The sequence below is a fragment of the Pristis pectinata genome, chromosome 5, assembly GCF_009764475.1.
Source record: "Pristis pectinata isolate sPriPec2 chromosome 5, sPriPec2.1.pri, whole genome shotgun sequence".
In the NCBI taxonomy this organism is placed as follows: domain Eukaryota; kingdom Metazoa; phylum Chordata; class Chondrichthyes; order Rhinopristiformes; family Pristidae; genus Pristis; species Pristis pectinata.
The window spans coordinates 66,062,356-66,083,285 of NC_067409.1; the positions used below are offsets into that span (position 1 = coordinate 66,062,356).

At 38.8% G+C, this 20,930-nt stretch overlaps 1 protein-coding gene across 1 annotated transcript in view; it reads right to left on the minus strand.

Moving 5' to 3' along the window:
* Window positions 1-17,210, minus strand: part of LOC127570969 (transmembrane protein 196) — a 28,450-nt gene extending 11,240 nt beyond the window's left edge. Inside the window, exons 1-3 of the mRNA XM_052016937.1 lie at window positions 17,067-17,210; window positions 12,794-12,850; window positions 7,282-7,533 (exon numbers count right to left, since the gene is read on the minus strand). Of these exons, the coding sequence (XP_051872897.1) occupies window positions 7,282-7,533; window positions 12,794-12,850; window positions 17,067-17,210 (453 nt within the window). The remainder of the gene's footprint in view (window positions 1-7,281; window positions 7,534-12,793; window positions 12,851-17,066) is intronic.
* Between the last annotated feature and the right edge of the window lie 3,720 nt (window positions 17,211-20,930).

Consider the following 20,930-nt stretch of genomic DNA (forward strand, 5'->3'; position numbering starts at 1 on the left):
TTGATTTTTGAGGGAAGGCAATTTGACAAAACTAGTCACTGTGCATTTGCAAGTTGTGCATGATGTTTGGATTTATTTAGCCAACTGAACGTGTAGTCTCCTTGGAAATGATATGTTTCTTAGTGAGTCTAAATTCAACTAATTCCTCTTACTCACCCTTATTTATGTAACATGGATGCTACAAAATTAATGAGATCTTCCATCTTACTGAAATAGTTTTCCAAACAAGAATTTAAAGATTTTCTTTTGATTGAGCATTAAGGAGAGTGAAAACATCAACCTGAAGAAATAATTTTGAAAGTACTTACCTTAAAATACCTTCCTTCAACAAAGATTTGTGAATAAAGAATACAAAAAAGAAATACGCCTGTGTCTGTACTATAGAGCAGGAAAAGTCAAAAATCAAAAATTGGTTTTAGATGCACCTAAATTCCTAAGTGATCACCTTTCAAAAGCATATTTTTGTGATGGTTACTTCTTGTGAAGAATGTTTACTACTGCATCCAGACAGGCATATGTTTATGAGAAAAATAAATTAATAACTCCAGACTGTAAAAGTTACTGATTGATGATTGATACCTTTAATGGAATAAGACTATAGCTCTTATAAAATCAATTCTGTGGAGTTAAGAAGAAATAATAGTGTCAGAATCATAGAAAATTTAAGCTACAGAAGGGGGTCAATTCAGTCTATCGTCTGCGTATCAGTTGAAAAAGAGCTATCCAGCCTAATCCCATCTACCAGCACAAGGTCTTTAGCCCTCCAGATCACAGAACTTCAAGCACACGTCAAACATTTTTTTAAATGCAGTGAGTGTTTCTACTTCTACCACCCTTTTATGCAGTGAGCTCAAGATTCCCTGTACCCTCGGCATGAAAATATGTTTCCTCATCTGATCTCTAATTCCATCAATTTCAATCTATCCTCATTGACTTTTGATCTCCCTGCTAAGGATACTCTATCTTGTCCCCCTACCAATTTCATACACTTCAATTACAGAGCCCCTCAGACTCCTCTCTTCTAAAGAAAACCAGAACCTATTGCAATTTTTCCTCATAACTTCAATTTGGAGTCCTCACAACATCCTCATAGATCTCCTCTCTCCCCCTAATCCAGTACAATCACACTGTTTCTGTAATGAGGTGACCAGGACTGTAAGTGGTACTATTATTATATACTAGTGTTGTATACAGTTGTTGTATACGGTTTTTGCATAACATAGAACAATTACAGCACAATTCAGGCCTTTTGGCCCATAAAGCTGTGCCGAACATGTCCCTACCCTAGAAATTACTAGGCTTACCCATAGCCCTCTATTTTACTCAGCTCCACATACCTACCTAACAGTCTCTTGAAAGACCCTTTCGTATCAGCCTCCACCACAATTTCTGGCAGCCCATTCCATGCACTCACCACTCTCTGAGTAAAAAACTTACCCCTGACATCTCCTCTATATCTACTCCCCAGCACCTTAAACCTATGTCCTCTTGTGGCCACCAATTCAGCCCTGGGGAAAAGCCTCTGACTATCTACCCTATCAATACCACTCATGATCTTATACACCTCTATCAGGTTCCCCCTCATTCTCTGTCTCTCCAAGGAGAAAAGGCCGAGTTCCCTCAGCCTGCTTTCATAAGGCATGCTCTGCATCCCAGGCAGCATCTAAACCTCCCTGCTCATATGTTCCATAACTAGTAAAGAAAAGCATTCCATTCATCCTCTTAACCACCTTACTAAACTGTCCTGCTACCTTTGAGGCTAAATGGACATGTTCTCAAAGGTCACTTTGTTCCTTCACATCTCTGTGTATCCTTCCATTTTCTCTTGTCTTATCTCACACTTTTCTGGATTGACATACATTTGCCAACTTACTGTTCAAATGACTGCACCATTTGTATCCTCCTGCAGTCCAAACATTTGTTCCTCACTGTCAACCACACAGCCAATTTTTGTATCACCTGCAACCTGCTTTATCATCCTTACATTTGTCTAAATCATTAATATACAATGCACAAAGCAAGCGACCTAGTAATGAGCACTGTGGAACTCTAATAGTAACAGCCTTCTAGACAAAAATACACCCATCAATCATTGCACTTTGAATATGGCTACTGAGACAATTTTGCATCAAATTTGACATTATCCCTTGTATCTTTGGAGCATTTTTTTATGAGCCTGCCACATTGGTATCTTTCAAAATCCTCGCTAAAATTGATGCATTAAAACTGCCCTCAATCTTTGGTATTACCTCCTCAAAAATGCAGTCAAGTCTTAACCCATGCTAAATCCTATATTATTTTGTGCTTTTCTAAATGAAGGTGTACCTGTCTCTTGGAGTTGATTCTAATAATTTATCTTCTACTAAATTTAAATTAACTGGCCTGTAATTACTTGGCTTATCCCTTCTTATTTTTGAACAATGATATAATGTTAGCAGTCCTCCAATGCTCTTGCTTGCTTCTGTAGCCAGGGAGGATTGAAAAATGATGGTCATAGTCTCTACAATTTCTTCCCTTGCTTCTTTTAATATCATGGACACATGTTATTCAGGTCTGCCATTTATCCACTTTCAGAAATGCTAAACACCTTAATACTGCCTATGTTTATCACATCCAATATTTCACTCTCTTCCGTAACTACAGTGTTTTGTGAAGACAGTTTCAAAGTATTCATAAAATCATTAGCGGAGTTCTTTTGCCCTTCACTGACAGAATTAACTATTGAGTTTAATACATAACTAATATGCAAATCTGGCAGTTTCTGAAAAGTAACAGGAAGACCGTGCTTGCAAATCACACAGTGGAATGTTGTAAATTGACTAGTAAGTTTTGGAAATTGCAACTTGTAAATTTATTGACTAATCTGCATGTTAATATCAGGGGAGAAAATTAGCACTTTATTAGTTATTTTTTCAGCATGATCTGGTCAAATGTAAATATTTAAACAATATAGCCATTGTCAATGAAGTACTATTAATATTTAAATTTTAGATTGTGAGAGGAATTTTGGACAAGAATTTCTTTTCAATGTTGGTTTCTAATTTCTCAGCAATGGTCATAATTATCTATTAAACAAATCTACAGGCCAAGATCTACCATGTGCTTCACATGTTTATTTCTTGCAGAGAACACATGTTCTGTGTTTATTTGAACAAATTATACTTTCTTTTCTGTACCAAAAAGAGAAAACAAACTAAGATATAATGAAGGTGAATGAATGCTGTTCAGTTGTGCTCTATGTGTTTCTTTTGTTTTAAATTTTGTGCTTCTCTTTATTTGCTCTGTATATCCTGATGCCATATCTAAATCTCACCTAATTGAAACAGTAGTACTCCTGATTGACTACAAAGCCTACTGCCCTGCTCCAAAGGATGCATTCCTTTATCAACGTAAATCACCGTTGATGAGAGTTCACAGTGTGGGCTCATTCTATCTGAAGCTTGCAGTAAACCATTCGACAATGCTGAACTGCCACTCATGAAAATTAAAGTAGCTGTTTTGTTATTTCTAACATGGCAATGCCAGAGTGCAATTGATTACTATACCTAATAATCAATTTGAATATAGAGCAATAGGCATCGATGATGTCTTGGAATGTGTGGCGTGTGGCTAGGACAGTTTCTTAGAATATAGACCCTAAAGGCTTCATAGGAGTAGGGAAGCTTTCATGAGACACATTTCTAGTGGGCCAAGAATTTTATGCACAGCATCAGATTACAATGCATAGAACTGCTGTTCCACAATAGCATTGATGCAGAAGATGGCACTGTCGCTAATGTGAGAGACAGCATTAAACATCCATGTGTTTGGCTCTTTCATATTATACAGGCATTTTTACACTTTCTACAAAGCAGGTCCAATAAGATCTCATCTCAGGTGATTCATATGGGTGCTCACTATAACGGCCCTTTGCCCTCAACAGTAGAACTCATCGACCACAGTTTGTTTCACACTTCATCCTTGGGGCTCATTGTTGTGTACCATCAATGTTCCTCCTTAATGTTTCTATCTACTTTCTGTGAAATCTATGCTATTCAAATATAGAAAGTGAGTCAAACTGTTCTGATGATTATTTGTATTCTAGTTCAGCTGAAATTTATAGTGAATGGGGAAGTTTTGTGAGGACATAACAATGCAGTATCACAGGGGTAATGCATTGTTATTGCATCCATGTGAGCACAGCATTATTGTTGTGTGCTGTTCAATATGCTTAGGTAGAGCCAAAGAGAATGTGCATGATGATGTAACACACTGCAAAGCACAAATATTTGAATATTATGGGACAAACCATAATTTCTATGCTGCCTCCAAGCTCCACAGATCCCATGCCTTTCAAGCTCTCCTGAATAGTTCGACAGTAGTTTCCTCATATAGGATCAGGTTGTTATGGTCTGAAGTCCATCACCTATTGCAGTTACTGCCCGCCTATTATGTGCTGGGTTTGCCTTTAAACATAAAAATAATTAGGATTGAGACATGGTGAATTAGCCCATGTTCTGTTGTGTGTTCTGTTGTTTACACTCTGTCAATAGTATGTACAAAGTAATTTGCATAACTCTGTAATTTTGTTGTTCAAGTAATTACTTGCTGATAAGTTGTGTACCATCTGATGGCATCATTAATTAGACTTTTCCTGCATTTAAAAAAACTAATAGCAAGTTAATCGACGTGTAAGTTGATACCTCACTGCACATGGAAAAAGGGAAAAAAAAGGTCACTTAGGGCTTGAATGAACAGGACAAGCAACTATTCATCTCCTGAAATTAGTCTGAGCGAAGGATTGTGCCATTAACTGCATGGTGACAAAGAAGGAAGTGTAGAGGAGATGAATTCTATTCTAAATGAAGTACATAAGGAGAAATAAAAAGTGAAAGATTGAATTGAGAGAGGGAAAAAAATACATTGAAAGCAAATGTATAAAAGACTTTTTAATATAATTTAGTATCTTGCAAATCTCTATCAATTATAACCTGAAGGACTGAAGCTCTGAACTTGCAATAATATTTTTTTATTCCAGAGAGATTGATTAACTGTAATTAAGATCCAGCATGCAGTTAAAAAGGTACAGTTTGGAATGGATGGGGCTTAACTTTCTGTGGTAACTTTGGTTTGTACCTGCTGCACAAGTACAGAAAATAACTGCCAATAATGCATTTCAATGGTGAAACAAGCAGCAAGAAGTGGTTCCTGTGTGGCCACGGTGAGGTAGACTAACTCAGAAAGCAACTTTTTAGTATTTTAAAACTGTTTCTGCTTTTCACCTGAACCTGATATTTATTCATGCATAAATAATGAAAGCCCCATTAACCACACCAATATTTTGACACAAAAATCTGTGCTAATACTGCTAATAACGACTCTTTCTGTATTTATATTTTGCAGTTATAGATTTCCATCTTCAGATATATGCCAAATATATATGTACATTCTTCCAGCAATTGAGTCCAAACTCCTAATTTCTCACTTGCATTTGGTGGCTGCACTTTCCCACCAGAAATATCAGGCATTTCACTGAGAGTTCAAGAAAGCTCACACATCATCAATCACATGTTGAGATTTCCTTTGTTGAGGCTAAGCCCTACATTCTCGTGCAATTGTTAGGAACTTAATTGTAATGGTTTCCACGGCTGGATAAATGAAATGCCAATATTTGCATTAGATGACTGACATGTTAGCTGCCTGGAAGGCATTAAAGTATTATTGTATATTTATCATAATTGATTGTTTTAGTTTGTCCCTACTTCTAACAATTATTTTCAGAAGCCACATGTGTACTGTAGTGATTTTGTTGGTGATCAATTAGTTCTGACCTAATGCAATCCCACACTATCTAAGTCTAAGCTATTTTTAACCACATATAGAGATCAGTTGCAACAAAAATGGAATTTTGTTTATAGTTTAAGCAACAAGTTAAGCTAAGATTAAAATTGACACCATAACATTACTTGCAGAATTTCATGTTCGATCTGTAGCTCTAAATGTGTTGCATAGTATTGACTGTATATGTATAATGTACACCGCATCTGAACTTCAGTTCCATTGCAGAATAAGATTCTTGAGATTTTGCTCATAATTCAGGTCTGGGTAAAATGAATTTTATCATGTGGGCCTTCTTTAACCCATCTGTTTGACTGTTTTGGCTGGAAGTGGTCTGGATCTAGGTATAATATTTGGTGCATTGTGCAGATTGTACAAAAATGAAATTAACCTCAAAATGCAATGACAGTCTTGTAACTTCAAAGTTTGTATCATGTACAGTGTTTTCAGTGTTTAGATTAGCAAGTGAAAGTGCAGTTCTATGGATGATAAAAAGAAAGCCATGCCATCCAGCAGTGGGATTAGGAATCCCACCTATGATTTCTCACAGGGTGGATTACCAGGTTCACCTGGACTGGCAGGAAGAGGAACTGGAGAAAGTGTGGTGAGTTTTCACGATGGGAATCGATAAGGGCTGAGGCCAAATTATACACTTCCTACAAAAAAACTGTTATTGTTTTAAAGAAAAGCATCCTAGATCAAAGACTAAGAATCTGTGGTACGGAAGTCCACTAAACTGCAAAGAGCAGAGGGGAAAACAACTAACAGCAAAGGAATGGTTAGGTGTGTTAAGAGTCTTTGAATTTTAAGAGAAGGCTGTGCAAGACCAGGCATTTTGCAGGTTGAAATCCAGGTCATGGATGCGTTTGAATAAAAAGTAGAAATTAGTCTTAATGACATGGAAGTGTCATGTGTTGGTAAATAAATTCACCTACTGGCTACCTGTAAAAATGAAATCAAAGAATGCATAAAAAAAACTGAAGAGAAAATCAATTCAAAAGTGAGGCAAAAATCATTCCTATTATTACAAATTATTTGATTTGATTTCAGTATTACATGCTTGCAACAAAAACAAATAGTATTAAATGACAGATCAAAAAGTGATGAGCCAAATTGCTCTTCACATCCTGTAAAATAATCTAATGATTAATTTTCTATAATACTGATGCCCTAAGAATCACAATATGAATGGTCTTCAGCTGGACTGAATGGATTTTTTCTAGGCGATACCTGATACATGCAGTTGTTTGAATCAAAGATCAGATTATTCCATTACTATGATAGTATAAAAGTGGATTTGAAAAATAATAAACATTTTCTGTTAATATGATTGAATAGAATTTCTACAGCATCAAGCACTACAAAATCAAACATAAATATCATTTTCTTACTTCCACCTTGCTGCAAAGTTAAAATCAAGTTCATAAAATCTATATTCATTCTCAGTTACAAAAGGTTACATACTTTTTCTGTCATTTCATGAGAGTGATGCAGTGAGTGATCTCTTTCCAAGAACATCCTCTGTTGCTCGTTGCTGGCCAGGCGGCAGGTGAGCCAGGCAGACAGGGTACACCCCGCAATGCCCAGGCATGCCATCGACATGGAAGCCAGATAAATGGGGTAAGTAAATGTCCTTTTTGCTACTGCTCGCAGAAACTGAAAATTTAGTATTCCTCCAATCAGTCCACAGATACAACAGGCAGAAAATAATATCATCTGGCAGGAAAGAGGAAAGATTAAAATCAGGCATCACATCAGCAGATTAGAAATAAAATTAGAAGGTAAAATGAATATTCCATTAATTAATATAATAAAAAAATACTTAATGAAGGTTCATAAATGAGGCATAATGATCCTATTTTAATTAATCATACTTATTTATCCTTGCCCATAAATTTAATATGGTTCACTGTTAAAGAGAAATTCCTTAAATTAATTCTATTTATAATTTCCCAATGTGATAAATTATTCTCTTCAGCAGGTGATTTTCAATATCCATGAGATAGAATTTTGATTCAAGGAATGCTAACAAAAATTAAACATCCACTGGCTATAATTGTTGCCCTCATTTTGTAGCTGGTATTGTGGCACTTGCTACTGAACCTGAAGAAGGCTGTCCACCTATTTCCATGCTGTATCTCTCTATAAACTAATGACTCTGATCTCTGTGAATGGATTTCAACTTTCCCTACCTTGGTTGCTGCCAGGCATCAGTGCAAAGAGGAATATCTGGCATTCAGAAGCAGTGATATCATTGTGCTTAGTTTAAAAGCAGGATATACAATCTATCAGATTGATTACTTTTTATACATGGTGAACCAGACGAAAGAAGCACTCATCTTTAACAAACTCTTTACACTATTTTACAGATTGCAAAAGAAGATTCAACATAGAGGTGAGGCTAACACAAAAGCTGAAATATCCTATGTAAATACTTTAAAAATTAATCTCAAAATAATTTTTTATTATTCATGTAAATTATGGAATTGTGAAACAATTATCTAAGCGAATAATAAGCCACCATGCAAAAAAATTACCTTTTCAGGCTAATAAAACTGGAAAGTGTTAATTATGGTTTAGCACAAAATTAAAGACTGATTTACACCTTTTCTGACAAAGCTTAATATTTTCAATTTTTTTTAAGGAGATGGAATAGTTTGTAACCCCCTGAAGTGCTCGAGTTCACTGATTTCTGCAGGTTTCATTGGCAAAGGCTATAAAGTAGCTTTCATCAATAGAATTACCAATAGCAGCTTTTGGACTTCATTGTATAACTGTGCATGTGTGTACTACAGAAACTACTGTCAATTATGATGCCACCATCATAACCACTGCAAATTCTGGGCCAATAAGTTTCAGCCATACAACCAAAGTCCTAGCTCTTACACACAATTATTTTAGAAAACTTAATACATCTGATTGTAAACTTGATACATCTTGATCCAATATCCTGGCCAGGAGGTTCACGCGTGCTACTCGGGAGGGTTTAAACTAATTTGGCAGGGGGATGGGAACCAGAGCACCAGGTCAGAAGGTGGAGGAATTGAGAGGAAGGTAGATGTCCTGACCAGTAAAAACAGGCAGGAGCAAAGTAATAGACACGATGGGACTGACAGTTTGAAGTGTGTGTATTTGAATGCTAGGAGTATTATGGGTAAGGGTGATGAACTTAGAGCATGGATCAGTACATGGGATTATGATGTTGTGGCCATAACAGAGACTTGGTTGAGAGGGGGACAGGAATGGGTGCTTAATGTTCCAGGGTTTCGAAGTTTTAGAAAAGACAGAGAAGGAGGTAAAAGGGTTCGGGGGGAGTTGCACTACTAATCAAGGACAATATCACAGCTGCACTTAGAGGAGACATAATGGAGGGCTCATCCACTGATTCGATATGGACAGAACTCAAAAATAAGAAAGGTGAGAACACTCTGATGCGATTATACCACAGACCCCACCCCCCCCCCCAAACCCCCCCACCGAAAGCTACCGGGACATTGAGGAACAGATATGCAGGCAAATTAGGAAAAGGTGTAAAACTAATACGGTTGTTGTCATGGGGGACTTCAACTTTTCTAATATAAACTGGGACCTCCTTAGTTTAAGAGGTTTAAACGGGGCAGAATTTGTGAGGTGCATCCAGGAGGGTTTCTTAAATCAATATGTCGTTAGTCCAATGAGAGGAGGGGCCGTACTGGACCTGCTGTTGGGTAACGAGCCTGGCCAGGCAACCAACCTTTCAGTGGGAGAACAGTTAGGGAACAGTGACCACAATTCCTTAAGTTTTAAGATAGCTATAGATAAGGACCTGGCAGGAGAGCATAAAGTTGGAGCAGGGCAAATTACGGGAGCATTAGGCAGGAACTAGGGGAAAATTAATTGGGAACAGCTGTTTTTAGGCAAGTCCACATCTGACATGTGAAGGGTATTTAAAGACCAACTGCACAGAGTTCCAGTTAAGAAGGAAGGACATGAATGGCAGGGTAAGAGAACCTGGGATGTCGAGAGGTGCTGAATTTAGTCAAGAAAGATAAGTCCCCAGGGCCTAATGGATATACCCCAGGTTATTGAGATTGTCGGGGCCTTGACCAATATCTTTGTGTCCTCTCTAGCCACAGGTGAGATCCCGGAGGACTGGCGAGTAGCTAATGTTGTTCCATTATTCAGGAAGTGAAACAGGGATAATCCTGATAACTATAGACTGGTGAGTCTCACATCAGTGGTAGGGAAGTTATCGGAGAGGATACTTAGGGATGGGATTTATGAGCATTTGGAAAATAATAGCCTAATTAGGGACAGTCAGCATGGCTTTGTGCAGGGCAAGTTGTGCCTTACTAACTTGATTGAATTTTTTGACGAGATGACAAGGGTGATCGATAAAGGTAGAGCTGTGGATGTTGTCTACATGGATTTTGGTAAGGCGTTTGACAAGGTCTCTCATGGGAGGTTCATCCAGTAGATTAAGATGCATGGGATCCAAGGTGAATTGGCTGTTTGGATTCAAAACTGGCTTGCCCTTAGAAGACAGAGGGTAGTGATCAATGGGAATTATTCTAGCTGGAGTCTGTGACGAGTGGCGTTCCTCAGGGATCCATACTGGGACCTCTGCTGTTGGTGATGTATATAGTGATGTATATAAATGACCTGGATGAAAATGTATGTGGGTGGGTTAGTAAATTTGCAGATGATATGAAGATTGGTGGTGGTGTGGATAGCGTAGAAGATTGGCAAAGGATACAGTGGGATATAGATTAATTGGAGAGATGGGCAGAGAAATGGCAGATGGAGTTCAACGCAGCCAACTGTGAAGTGTTGCACCTTGGGAGATCAAATGTAAAGAGACAGTACTCTGTTAATGGCAAGACCCTTAACAGTGTTGATGAGCAGAGGGATCTTGGGGTCCAAGTTCATAGCTCCCTGAAAGTGGCTACACAGGTTGATAGGGTGGTAAAGAAGGCATATGGCAGCTTGCCTTCATTAGATGAGGCATTGAGTTCAAGAGTCAGGAAGTTATGCTGCAGCTTTATAAAACTTTAGTTACACCGTATCTGGAGTATTGCATTCAGTTCTGGTCGCCCCATTATAGGAAGGATGTCGAGGCTCTGGGGAGGGTACAGAAGAGGTTTACCAAGATGCTGCCTGGATTAGAGGGCATGTGCTACGAGGATAGGTTGGACAAACTTGGGTTGTTTTCTCTGGAGCGGCAGAGGCTGAGGGGAGATCTGATCGAGGTTTATAAGATTATGAGAGGCATAGTTAGAGTAGACAGCCGGTATCTTTTCCCCAGGGTTGAAATGTCTAATACCAGAGGGCATGCATTTTAAGGTGTGAGGGGAAAGTTCAAAGGAGATGTGCGGGGCAAGTTTTTTTACACAGAGAGTGGTGGGTGCCTGGAATGCGCTGCCTGGGGTGGTGGTGGAGGCAAATATGATAGGGGCATTCAAGAAGCTCTTAGATGGGCACATGAATGTGAGGGAAATAGAAGGATATGGACATTGTGTCGGCAGAAGGGATTCGTTTAGTTGGGCATTTTATTACTAATGTAATTGGTTCGGCACAACACAACGAAGGGCCTGTTCCTGTGCTGTACTGTTCTATGTTCTGTTCTGTCAAATACAATGTATTTACACCACAATAATTTTTCAAGAGATTGCAACAACTACTTTCTGTTTATTAAGAATATGATAGACTTGCTGACATCATTTAATTCTATTTGGCCCCTACTTGACTTCCAAGGAATAATATTACTATTTGTAAAATAATTTTCATTTTCATAAATGATACATTTTGAAAAGTTAAACCAGGGCAGGACTTACACTGTGAACGTCAGGGCCCTGGTGAGTGTTGTAAAACAGAGAGACCACCTGTCTAAATGAGTCACAACTTTCAGCACATTGTTCCCTGAAAGTAGAGACACACTTAGACAGGATGGTGATGAAGGAGTATGGCATGCTCACCTTCATTGGTCAGAGCACTGAGTACAAGAGTTAGGACGTCATGTTACAGCTGTGCAAGATATTGGTGCGACCACACCTGGAATAGTGTGCGCAGTTCCGGACACCATACTACAGCAAGGATGTGATTAAGTTGGAGAGGGTGTAGAAAAGATTCACAAGGATGTTGCTGGGAGTTATGAGGAGAAACTGGATAAGATGGGACTGTTTTCCCTGGAGCCAAGGAGGCTGAGGGGTGACATTATAGAGGTTTATGAAATCATGAGGGGCATAGATGAGCTGAGTGGTCAGTATTTTAGGGTAGAGGTGTCTAAAAATAGAGGGCATAGGTTTAAGGGGGAAAAAATTAAAAGAGACTTGAGCAGCAGATTTTTCACGCAGAGGGTGGTGAGTATATGGAACAAGTTGCCAAAAGAAGTGGTAGAGGTGGGTACAATTACAATGTTTAAATAAACATGGATAGGAAAGTTTTAAAGGGATATGGGCCAAACACAGGCAAATGGATCTAGCTCAGGTAGGCAACTTGGTGGGCGTGGACAAGTTGGGCTGAAGGGTCTGTTTTCATGCTGTATAATTCTGTTCCAATATCAATTGCTTAAAATATTTACCCAAAATATCAAAAAAATGACAAATCCACTTGATTTGTCTGGAAACGGTATTCTTGTCGGAGAGTGGAACAAACTCAAGTATAGATCAGAGCGTGGCACAAAATAGTAATATCTCTTTCGCCTTCTATTCACTTCTTAATGACACAAATGCCACAATAGGACTTTGGTCCATTATAAAATCTACATTGCATACTCAAGGTGAAACTAGTCATATTAAAAGTACTATGAACATACAAAGTAAAAGTATTTCCCAACAAAATAATTCAATGCATGAGAAGCTGAAAAGAACAATATGTACACTCATTAGCCATTTTGTATTTACATTGAAAGAAATATAATAGTAATGCTGGATTAACAACATGATGGATATTAACATGTATAGTACTGGGCTGAATGTTTTACAAATAAATCACTCACTATCCGACCAGATTTCTTTTTAGCGCAGACAATTCCACATATTCCACAGATTAAAAACTGTAAAGAAAAAAAATGTATTAGATACATAAAAAGTTAATGCCATAAAGTAGGAATCTTGTTTGTACTGCCACCAACAATAAAACTTCATCTTGGGACTTTATTATTCTGAACACTGCATTCCAATAACATAAGAAATAGAAGCAGGAGTAGACCATTCAGCTCATCATGCCTACCCTGACTTTTTGTAAGATTATGGCTGATCTTTCAGCTGAGCATCACTTTCCTAAAACCCAATACCTCTTGATTTCTTTTATATTCAAGAGTGTTTTAACCTCTCTCTTGAATATACTCAGCAATTAAGCTGCTACTGCCTTCTTGGGCACAGAATTTCAAAGGTCCGCTGCCTCTGGATGAAGAGATTTCATTTCATCTCAGTTATGAATGGTGATGTCTTATTATGAGACTGTAAATGTTGGTTCTAAATCCCTAGCCAGGGGAAACATCACTGCTACATCTATTCTGTCAAGCTCTAGAAGAATTTTGTATGTTTAAATGAGATCACCATTCATTCTTCTATCGGTCCAGTCTGCTTAATTTCTCCTCATCCCTCCTCCGTCCCATCCCAAGAATCAATCCAGTGAACCTCTGTAACACTTCCTCCAGAGTGCATGTCCTTCCTCAGGTTAGAAAACCAGATGTGCACACAATATTCCATGTGCAAGCTTACCAAGGACCTACATCTTTCCACTAAGTAGCCATCAATGCAATTGTGAAAATACATCACAGTAATTAAATCCCTGTTGAAGAAGTCACAGCAGGAAGGTTCATCCTTCATTAATGCAAGTTTTGTTTCATTATTTAGGACCATTATACTAAAATAAATTTTACCACTTTTCAATGAAATATATCTGCCACACAAAAAGAATTTGCCCTGATCTGCAATTACTGCAGTAAATTGCACACTGTGATATGTTCTCACAAACGCTGTGAGAAATGCATGTCTAATTAAAGTTATTTAACTACTGAAGACCCATTTCAACATGCTGTGATAGTCATAACCATTGTTAACCAAACCCGCTTGCGATAAAAACATATTCAGCTGCCATTCATCACTGCCTCTCCTCACTGGTCAGGTGCTTATTATACAGTACTGTTTTCTGTGGTGTGAAGGTGGCAGCTAAACTCTGGAAAGAGGTCTTAGAATGAAGCACAAAGCTCTGAGAAGCTGTTTCATCTTGGATTTGATGTGTGAAATACAGAAAGTTTAAAAACTGGCAGGGGAGTTTCTTGTAATTTCCAGGCACAGTAATTTTCTTGGAAGTATAAAGTGTAAAAAAAAACTAGATGCTATAACTTGAGCTGAAAATATTTCAAAAATAGCATTGGCTTCCAGTGGAGATGTGTATGTGTATAAAGCATTGTTGAGTATGATTCCAACCAAGTACAACTGTGATTTTTGTTGACCAGACCACAATGAGGAACCTTATATGGCAGGTGAATAGACAAGCCAATCAAAATCACTGCTGTTAAGCTCCTCCGTAGAGCACCAAAGAGGTTGCAGATAACGTAACATAACGTAAAGATTCAGTACTGCCCAGGCAAAGACATGCACATAGTTGATCTGCTGAGCTACATCTAACTTAAAGTTTTTAAAGGTACCAAGGAAGCTAAGCATAAGACTGTTAACTTGGTGAGAAATATTCTAACGTCTCTGTCACTGATAGAGGAGAATAAGGTTGCAACCAGACAAGGAGCACCTGAAGCAAATAATGTAGACAGAATGAAAGGAAACAAAGCATGAGATTGAACCTCACTTCAGACCATAGTCCGACATGAGAGATGAACATGGACATGCAATGTGACTTGATCTTCAGAGGTTAACGAATGATTGTTCCCAAGCCACAAGGGAATAATATGATAAAACACTTCCACTCCTTATATCAGAGCTTTGTGTAGAAATGTGAGACCTTCCAATCTCTAGAAAGGTACTAATCTAAGGAAACACTTCATTCTTATCATGCCTGGAAAGGATCTGGACAAAGTTGGGTCAGATCTGTATTACCTGGAAGGGAAAATATACCTTGTGCCAGCTGATTGTTTTTGTAAATTTTTGGCAGATAAACATTGTATTCTTTGACATCATTTGCAAGCTCAGAAGACAACTTGTAAGAAAGGATACGCCTGAGGGGCAGATCACAGATAATGGGACACAGAGCACAGCAGACATCTGTCTCAGATGAGGTCTCTCAGGATGGGTAGCTTGATCACTGAACAATTTCACCTCACTCTCCGGAGTAATGGAAAGGTAGAGAACACTGGCCATGGGACTGCTGAGGATGGTGGCCATCCCAGCCAGAACCTGACTTGTGCTTCCTAGCCTCCCACAATATGCCAACAAAGGGATGACAAGCAGTGCTGTGAAGTGATCCACAAATTGTTGAACTGGAACTCTATTCTCAGCAATAAAAAGGTTGATACAACCAAAAGTGTGTTCAAATGTAGGGTGGCCGATCAACCCAAGCATCTTAAAAATTTTGTGCCAGAATAAAGCACATAGATAAGATAGTCACATGTAGACCGAGACACACAGTGAAATGCGTATTTTGCATAGAGTATTCTGGGGGTAGCCCGCAAGTGTTGCCACGCTTCCAGTGCCAACATAGCAGTTTCATTCTTAGTGTTTTTTCTTCTTGTTTTCGTTAATAAAGGTGATGCGACATGTGCCTATGTATATCAGTCTATGGGCAATAGTTGTTGTTGTTATGCTATCACCCCTTTAAGAACTGAGTCTTGTGACTAAATGCTTTCCAGTGTTGCAATAGCTTGTGGCGAAGAGAGTTCTGGAAACAGAAAGCCTCAGTAAGAACTGCTGCCAAACACTTAATATGCTTTTTCATAAATAAAGTACCTTTATAGACAGTCGCCATTACCAACTATTTCCAGAGTAAATAAGGGAGATACTGAAATAGTGAAACAATTGCATCGTGGCCGCAGTGTTCCTGAAAACCTCTGTAGCCAGTGGTTTATCAGCCGGGTACAAAGGATAAATTCAAACTGATAAAGAATTTTCAAATATGCCAATCTTTGTGTCTTGAAACCTGCTTTCGCTTGAAACAATCTAAGCGATTATCCCAGGTTTAACGAAAAAAATCCCGAGGACTTTCCACCATTCAGGCACCAAATAAAAACTCAAAACTTCAAAAGGATAGCTCGGTGGCAATTAAAGGTTGATCCGAAATTGAAAAGGGAAAATAATTTACCAAATGCATTAAGTAATATACATTCAGCATAACCTAACAGAATAATATGGATTTTGCGGAACACACAATAGAAAAGGCAAAGATTATCAAAGGTCAGCCGTGTGTTGTGAGCACCAGATGTCTCAGCTGTTGAATGGGAGGCCAAGCGGGGGCTCGGCCGAGCACAGAGAGGACAATCACACCCTCGGCGCTGCTGGGACTGCGGCTCAGGCGAGCAGCAACGTTACTGTTTTTGACCAAGCAGCATTTGTCAACTTGGTTACAGCTTACAGAAATACGATAGAAATGCTCGAATCTGATCTGGGCTTGTTGCGGGTCCCACTTTTCCTTGATGTTTCAAACTTACAGAATACAGTGCCCAATGCTGTCAATCAAATTAAGCTCCAGGCAAAAAGTCACAGGCGCCAGTTTATCCGCACGCAGCAGTTTTCAAACCAAGTACTCGTTCCGGGATATTCCCAGCAAGCCTTACGGATATTAGAGTGTTAAATTAAAAAAAATGAAAGGGTGATATTCAGGACTGGTTTAGGTTGGTTTCAGATCCCAGTCACATCCAAATTTGCCATTATTTCTATTTAATATCAAACACCACAAATGAAGTCCTTGCAGAGTGTGCATTAATAATCAAATTAATCCTCAATCTGCTGGCTGATCGAGTGTGTGAATTTCAGGTACACACGGTGCACTGCACTCGATTCCACCTTTCCATTTATATAATCACTTCCAGTTTGTGCGAAATAAAAGTAAAATAATCAAATTTAACGCGTGGCTAACAATTTATGTACCTTCAGCAAACTCGCTCAGAGTGCCTTCTAATCCAATTGATTTTGTTCTAATAAGCGGTAGTTTGCGAACAGAAGCTTGGGACCCCTTCTCCCAGCCAAGCCGGTACACCTGATCACCATTATCCGTGCCCCCGGACCGCACTGAATACAAAACATTCACCGAGACCAAACGCAATGCAAGAAATGCAGGAGAAACAGTTTGCAACGTACACAAACACCGCTCCATACCGGTGAAGAGTCCCCGAGCTGGGGTTGGCGAGCCCGGCTCCCCCCGATGGTGACTGCACCCAAAGCCACGCTGGTGACCCCGAAGCCTATTTCCATAGCAGAGAGCACGAAGAGACTGGCAATGATCTGACCCCTGGTGCACATGGTGCACCCACCAGCATTCTCTCGAGAAATACCAACCAACACGCCTGCCAACACAATTGAATATGCAATTAAATATATATATTTTTCAAAATTATTTCTTTAAAAAGCTTCCATCAGTTTCAGTCAATCCTTTCTCAGCTGATGGGAAAATAGCATGCACAGCCAAATCCAGTAATAACATCCTCTCATTGCCAAATGCACGGAGACTTATTACAGTGGAGGCTGTCCAATGTGTCATTTACCGTGTGTGGGCAAATCACCTTTCTCGCCGAAGTAGCGCACGGCGCTAGTTTTTCGCCAGGCAGCTGTGACCTCACGGCCGCTTAAGCACAACCAGCCTTTCCATCGGATCAGCCAGTTGACAGTAACAGCACTCGGAGTCACAGCTGCCTTCTCTCAACCACTTCCACCGTGGCCAAGCTCACAGGCTGACACATCTGCATCACGTAACGCGACCTGGGTGATTTTTTTTTGGTCTGATGTATGCCAACTTTATGGGTTGCGCGAGCAGAACTCCCACGAAAGCATTAACAAGCGCATTTATTTGAATCAATAGACATACCGTCAAATCCAATCTTTCTGGATTTGTGCTTTGCATCCTCCTTCTCTTCCCCAACGACGCCAACTGAACTTCTGACCCCAAGTTCTCTCTTCACAAAGATCGCCAAATGCAATTATAATATCTAGCTCACCCACTCAGCACACTTACTACAGAAACATTCATCCATGCCCTAGTTCCCTGCTGACTAGACTATCTATGTTCTCTCCTGCCCAGTCTTCCATCTACCAAGGAAGAATTTAGCTCATCTAAATCAACTGCCTGATTCTAATCCAGATGAAATCTTGTTCAACACATTGCCCTGACCTTGCAGGTTATATCTGTTCATTTCCCTCAAATCCTCAAAGGTAAAATTCTCATTCTGCAGTTTAAATACTCTTGTGGCCTTAATCCTACTCAATTTTTCAAACCTCTCAATACCATTGCCCTTCCACACCATGCTCCCTGTTTCTCCAACTATCAGCAGTGTTCTGTAAGGGCCCATTTCTGTGCTGTACATTTCAATGATTGTATTTCTATAATTCTAAGTGCTTGAACCACCAAGACATAGAAGGCTGCAGGTAAATGGAATTAATATAAATAAGTACTATGGTCAGCATGGACGTGGTGAACTGAAGGACCTGTTTCTCTGCTGTACGACCCCATTAATCTATGACTCTTCATTTCATCATTGGAAGTTATGTCTTTGCCCACGTATATCTTGCTGACTGGGACAAAATCCAACCACCATAATCCCAATGCCCCCTACCCTCAACTCTTCCCCCACCCCACACCACCACCAACCTGCAACCCTTTAATAGAGTCTAAGACTTATTACAAAACTCTTAAAGCTTCCTGCTTTAGCAATGCTTTTGGTCTTCTCAAATGCTGTTTCTGGTCTGGCATTAATTTTTTTTTGTCTAGTTACACTTCCAGTGTATGGGTAGTAGTGTTGGTCTTTTCTCCATTAAAAATGACTTATGCAGTTACTGTATGTCTGACTTAATTCACTAGTATTAATGTGTTAGGCATTACAGGCCATCCCTGGGTTACAAACTGGTTTCTGTTTTTTTTGTGAAAGTCCACAAGTCATTTTTGTCCATAAGTCGGAAAATATACAAAATTACTCAATATTGTAACCATACCTCCACTGTATTATAAATGATTGGTGTTGATGAGGACCAATTAACATGAAGATTTATTTATTGTCTTCCCCTGCCTAGTTACAATGATACAGAATCAGGATGTCCCACACTTAATGGCCAGTTTTAGTAGGCTTGAAGTATTAGTGGATGTTATATTGTTTAACAGCATTTTATTGCACAAGTGCCAATAGAAGTCATTGCTTGTCAATTTCCAAAGCAACTTTCTTATATAGCCCCCCGCAATGAAACTGGCAGTCTATGTTCTTCAGAGACAATGTTGTCTGATTACTGCGGGGAGGTTGCATGTAAACAGGTTTTTATTAAAGATTGGTTCTTGTTTGAATTTAATAATATTTATCGGAGCTCACTCATATGTATGTATGGGTGTCTATAAGCTGGGCATTCATAACCCAGGGAGGGCCTGTAATGAGTTTCATCATAAATTCCAGACCATGAACTTGTTTGTACTGCTGCTATGCAGTGAATCTGACCCAAGAATTTCAGAATCATTTTCTCCAGTTGCTAAACCATTAAAAAAAATCTCAAAAGCTGATAATTTAGTAGATAGGCCAAGGAATGATGTCCACCCTTTTATGCAATTGACTTTTAAGAATATGCTTGTCTTTTTATCATTGAAGCTAACCTTCACTTAAGAAGACATAACTATATTTGATCAACTGTCCTATGTACCTTACACATACTTTCTTGGATTTAAGAATGTAAGTTAAATGTCATTGTCCCCTGCTTGCATGTGAGTAAGGGGAGGGGAACCTACCTCATCATTTCCAAATGTTAGAGTAGTAACCAACAAATCAACTTGAAAATTTTACAGTCAAAAGAGTAAAATGAAAGTTGGAAAAGTGACGCCCAAATATGTCATAAATTTTACAAGCACAGGTGATGGGGTGTTGTGTTTCCAGAAAACTATCCATACCACAATTTTCCATAAAGCATAATTTCCACATCGTATATTCATGCATCAAGAAATCAAGGAGTGCAAGTTGAAATAAGATTGCCACATAAGTTCAGTGAGAGAAAATTTTTATTCCATATTTCAGATTTTTTGGTAGCGATTTATGAATTCAGTAAGGATGAAATTCCATTATTTAAACTACTATGACCTGTAACATTTAAGGAGCTCTGGGTGCATGCTCTGCAGAAAATGTTCATTTTTGGTATATTATTTTATACATTTGGAATATGGTTATTTTTAGTGACTACTTTAGCAGTGAGGATATTAATAAATGTATCAAATGAACTGTCAGGAATGAACATTTTCTCAGAGAGTTTGCAATAGGTCTAAGAAGTGCTCCAGGAAATGTTGTCATTTTAATAAGTGCATTTTACGGCATGTAGCAACAGAATTTATTAAGTGATCCCATATACAAGGTAATAGAAACCAATGAACTGAAGAATGAAGTGTTATAGTAATTCTTGTATGTATTCTAATTATCTGATAGTTTATTTGACTTAGTTTAAACTATATTTTCTGAGAGCAATAAGATCTTTTAAACTTCAGAGCGAATCTTTGAATATTGCCCATAGATTATTTGTGAAACAAATTAGAAATCAGAACAAATTCATTTTGCTCTTTGACAAAATAAACTTTTTTAATAATTCATCTGTCAGTCACTTCTGGCAAGGATGATGATCGTGAATCTTTTTTGCTTGATTGCCGAAGTGTCTATTTTCATTATAAGGAAGCTCCTTACTGAAGACAAAGCATCATATTGTTAGTCAAGTGAATGCTTGTTTTCAGTTTGGCTGAACTTCCCAATGTTCTTTTGAAACTTCCTCAGAAGAAAGTACACCTATGGTCCTTTCAATTAGGTGCTATGCATCTTTTCTTATTAGGTAGTCCCTTGGGATTGAAGATGACTTGATTCCCTTCCCATTTTATAGGTTCAAAGGTGGCTAATGGGGCTAATGTGAGAACTCCAAGCTCTTCTGCAGATGGGGCAGCTGGTGGTTGCCAGGGCTGGTGGGTAATGTGTGAGGTGCTCTGCTCCTTATACTGGTTGCACAAGGCCTCTGTGT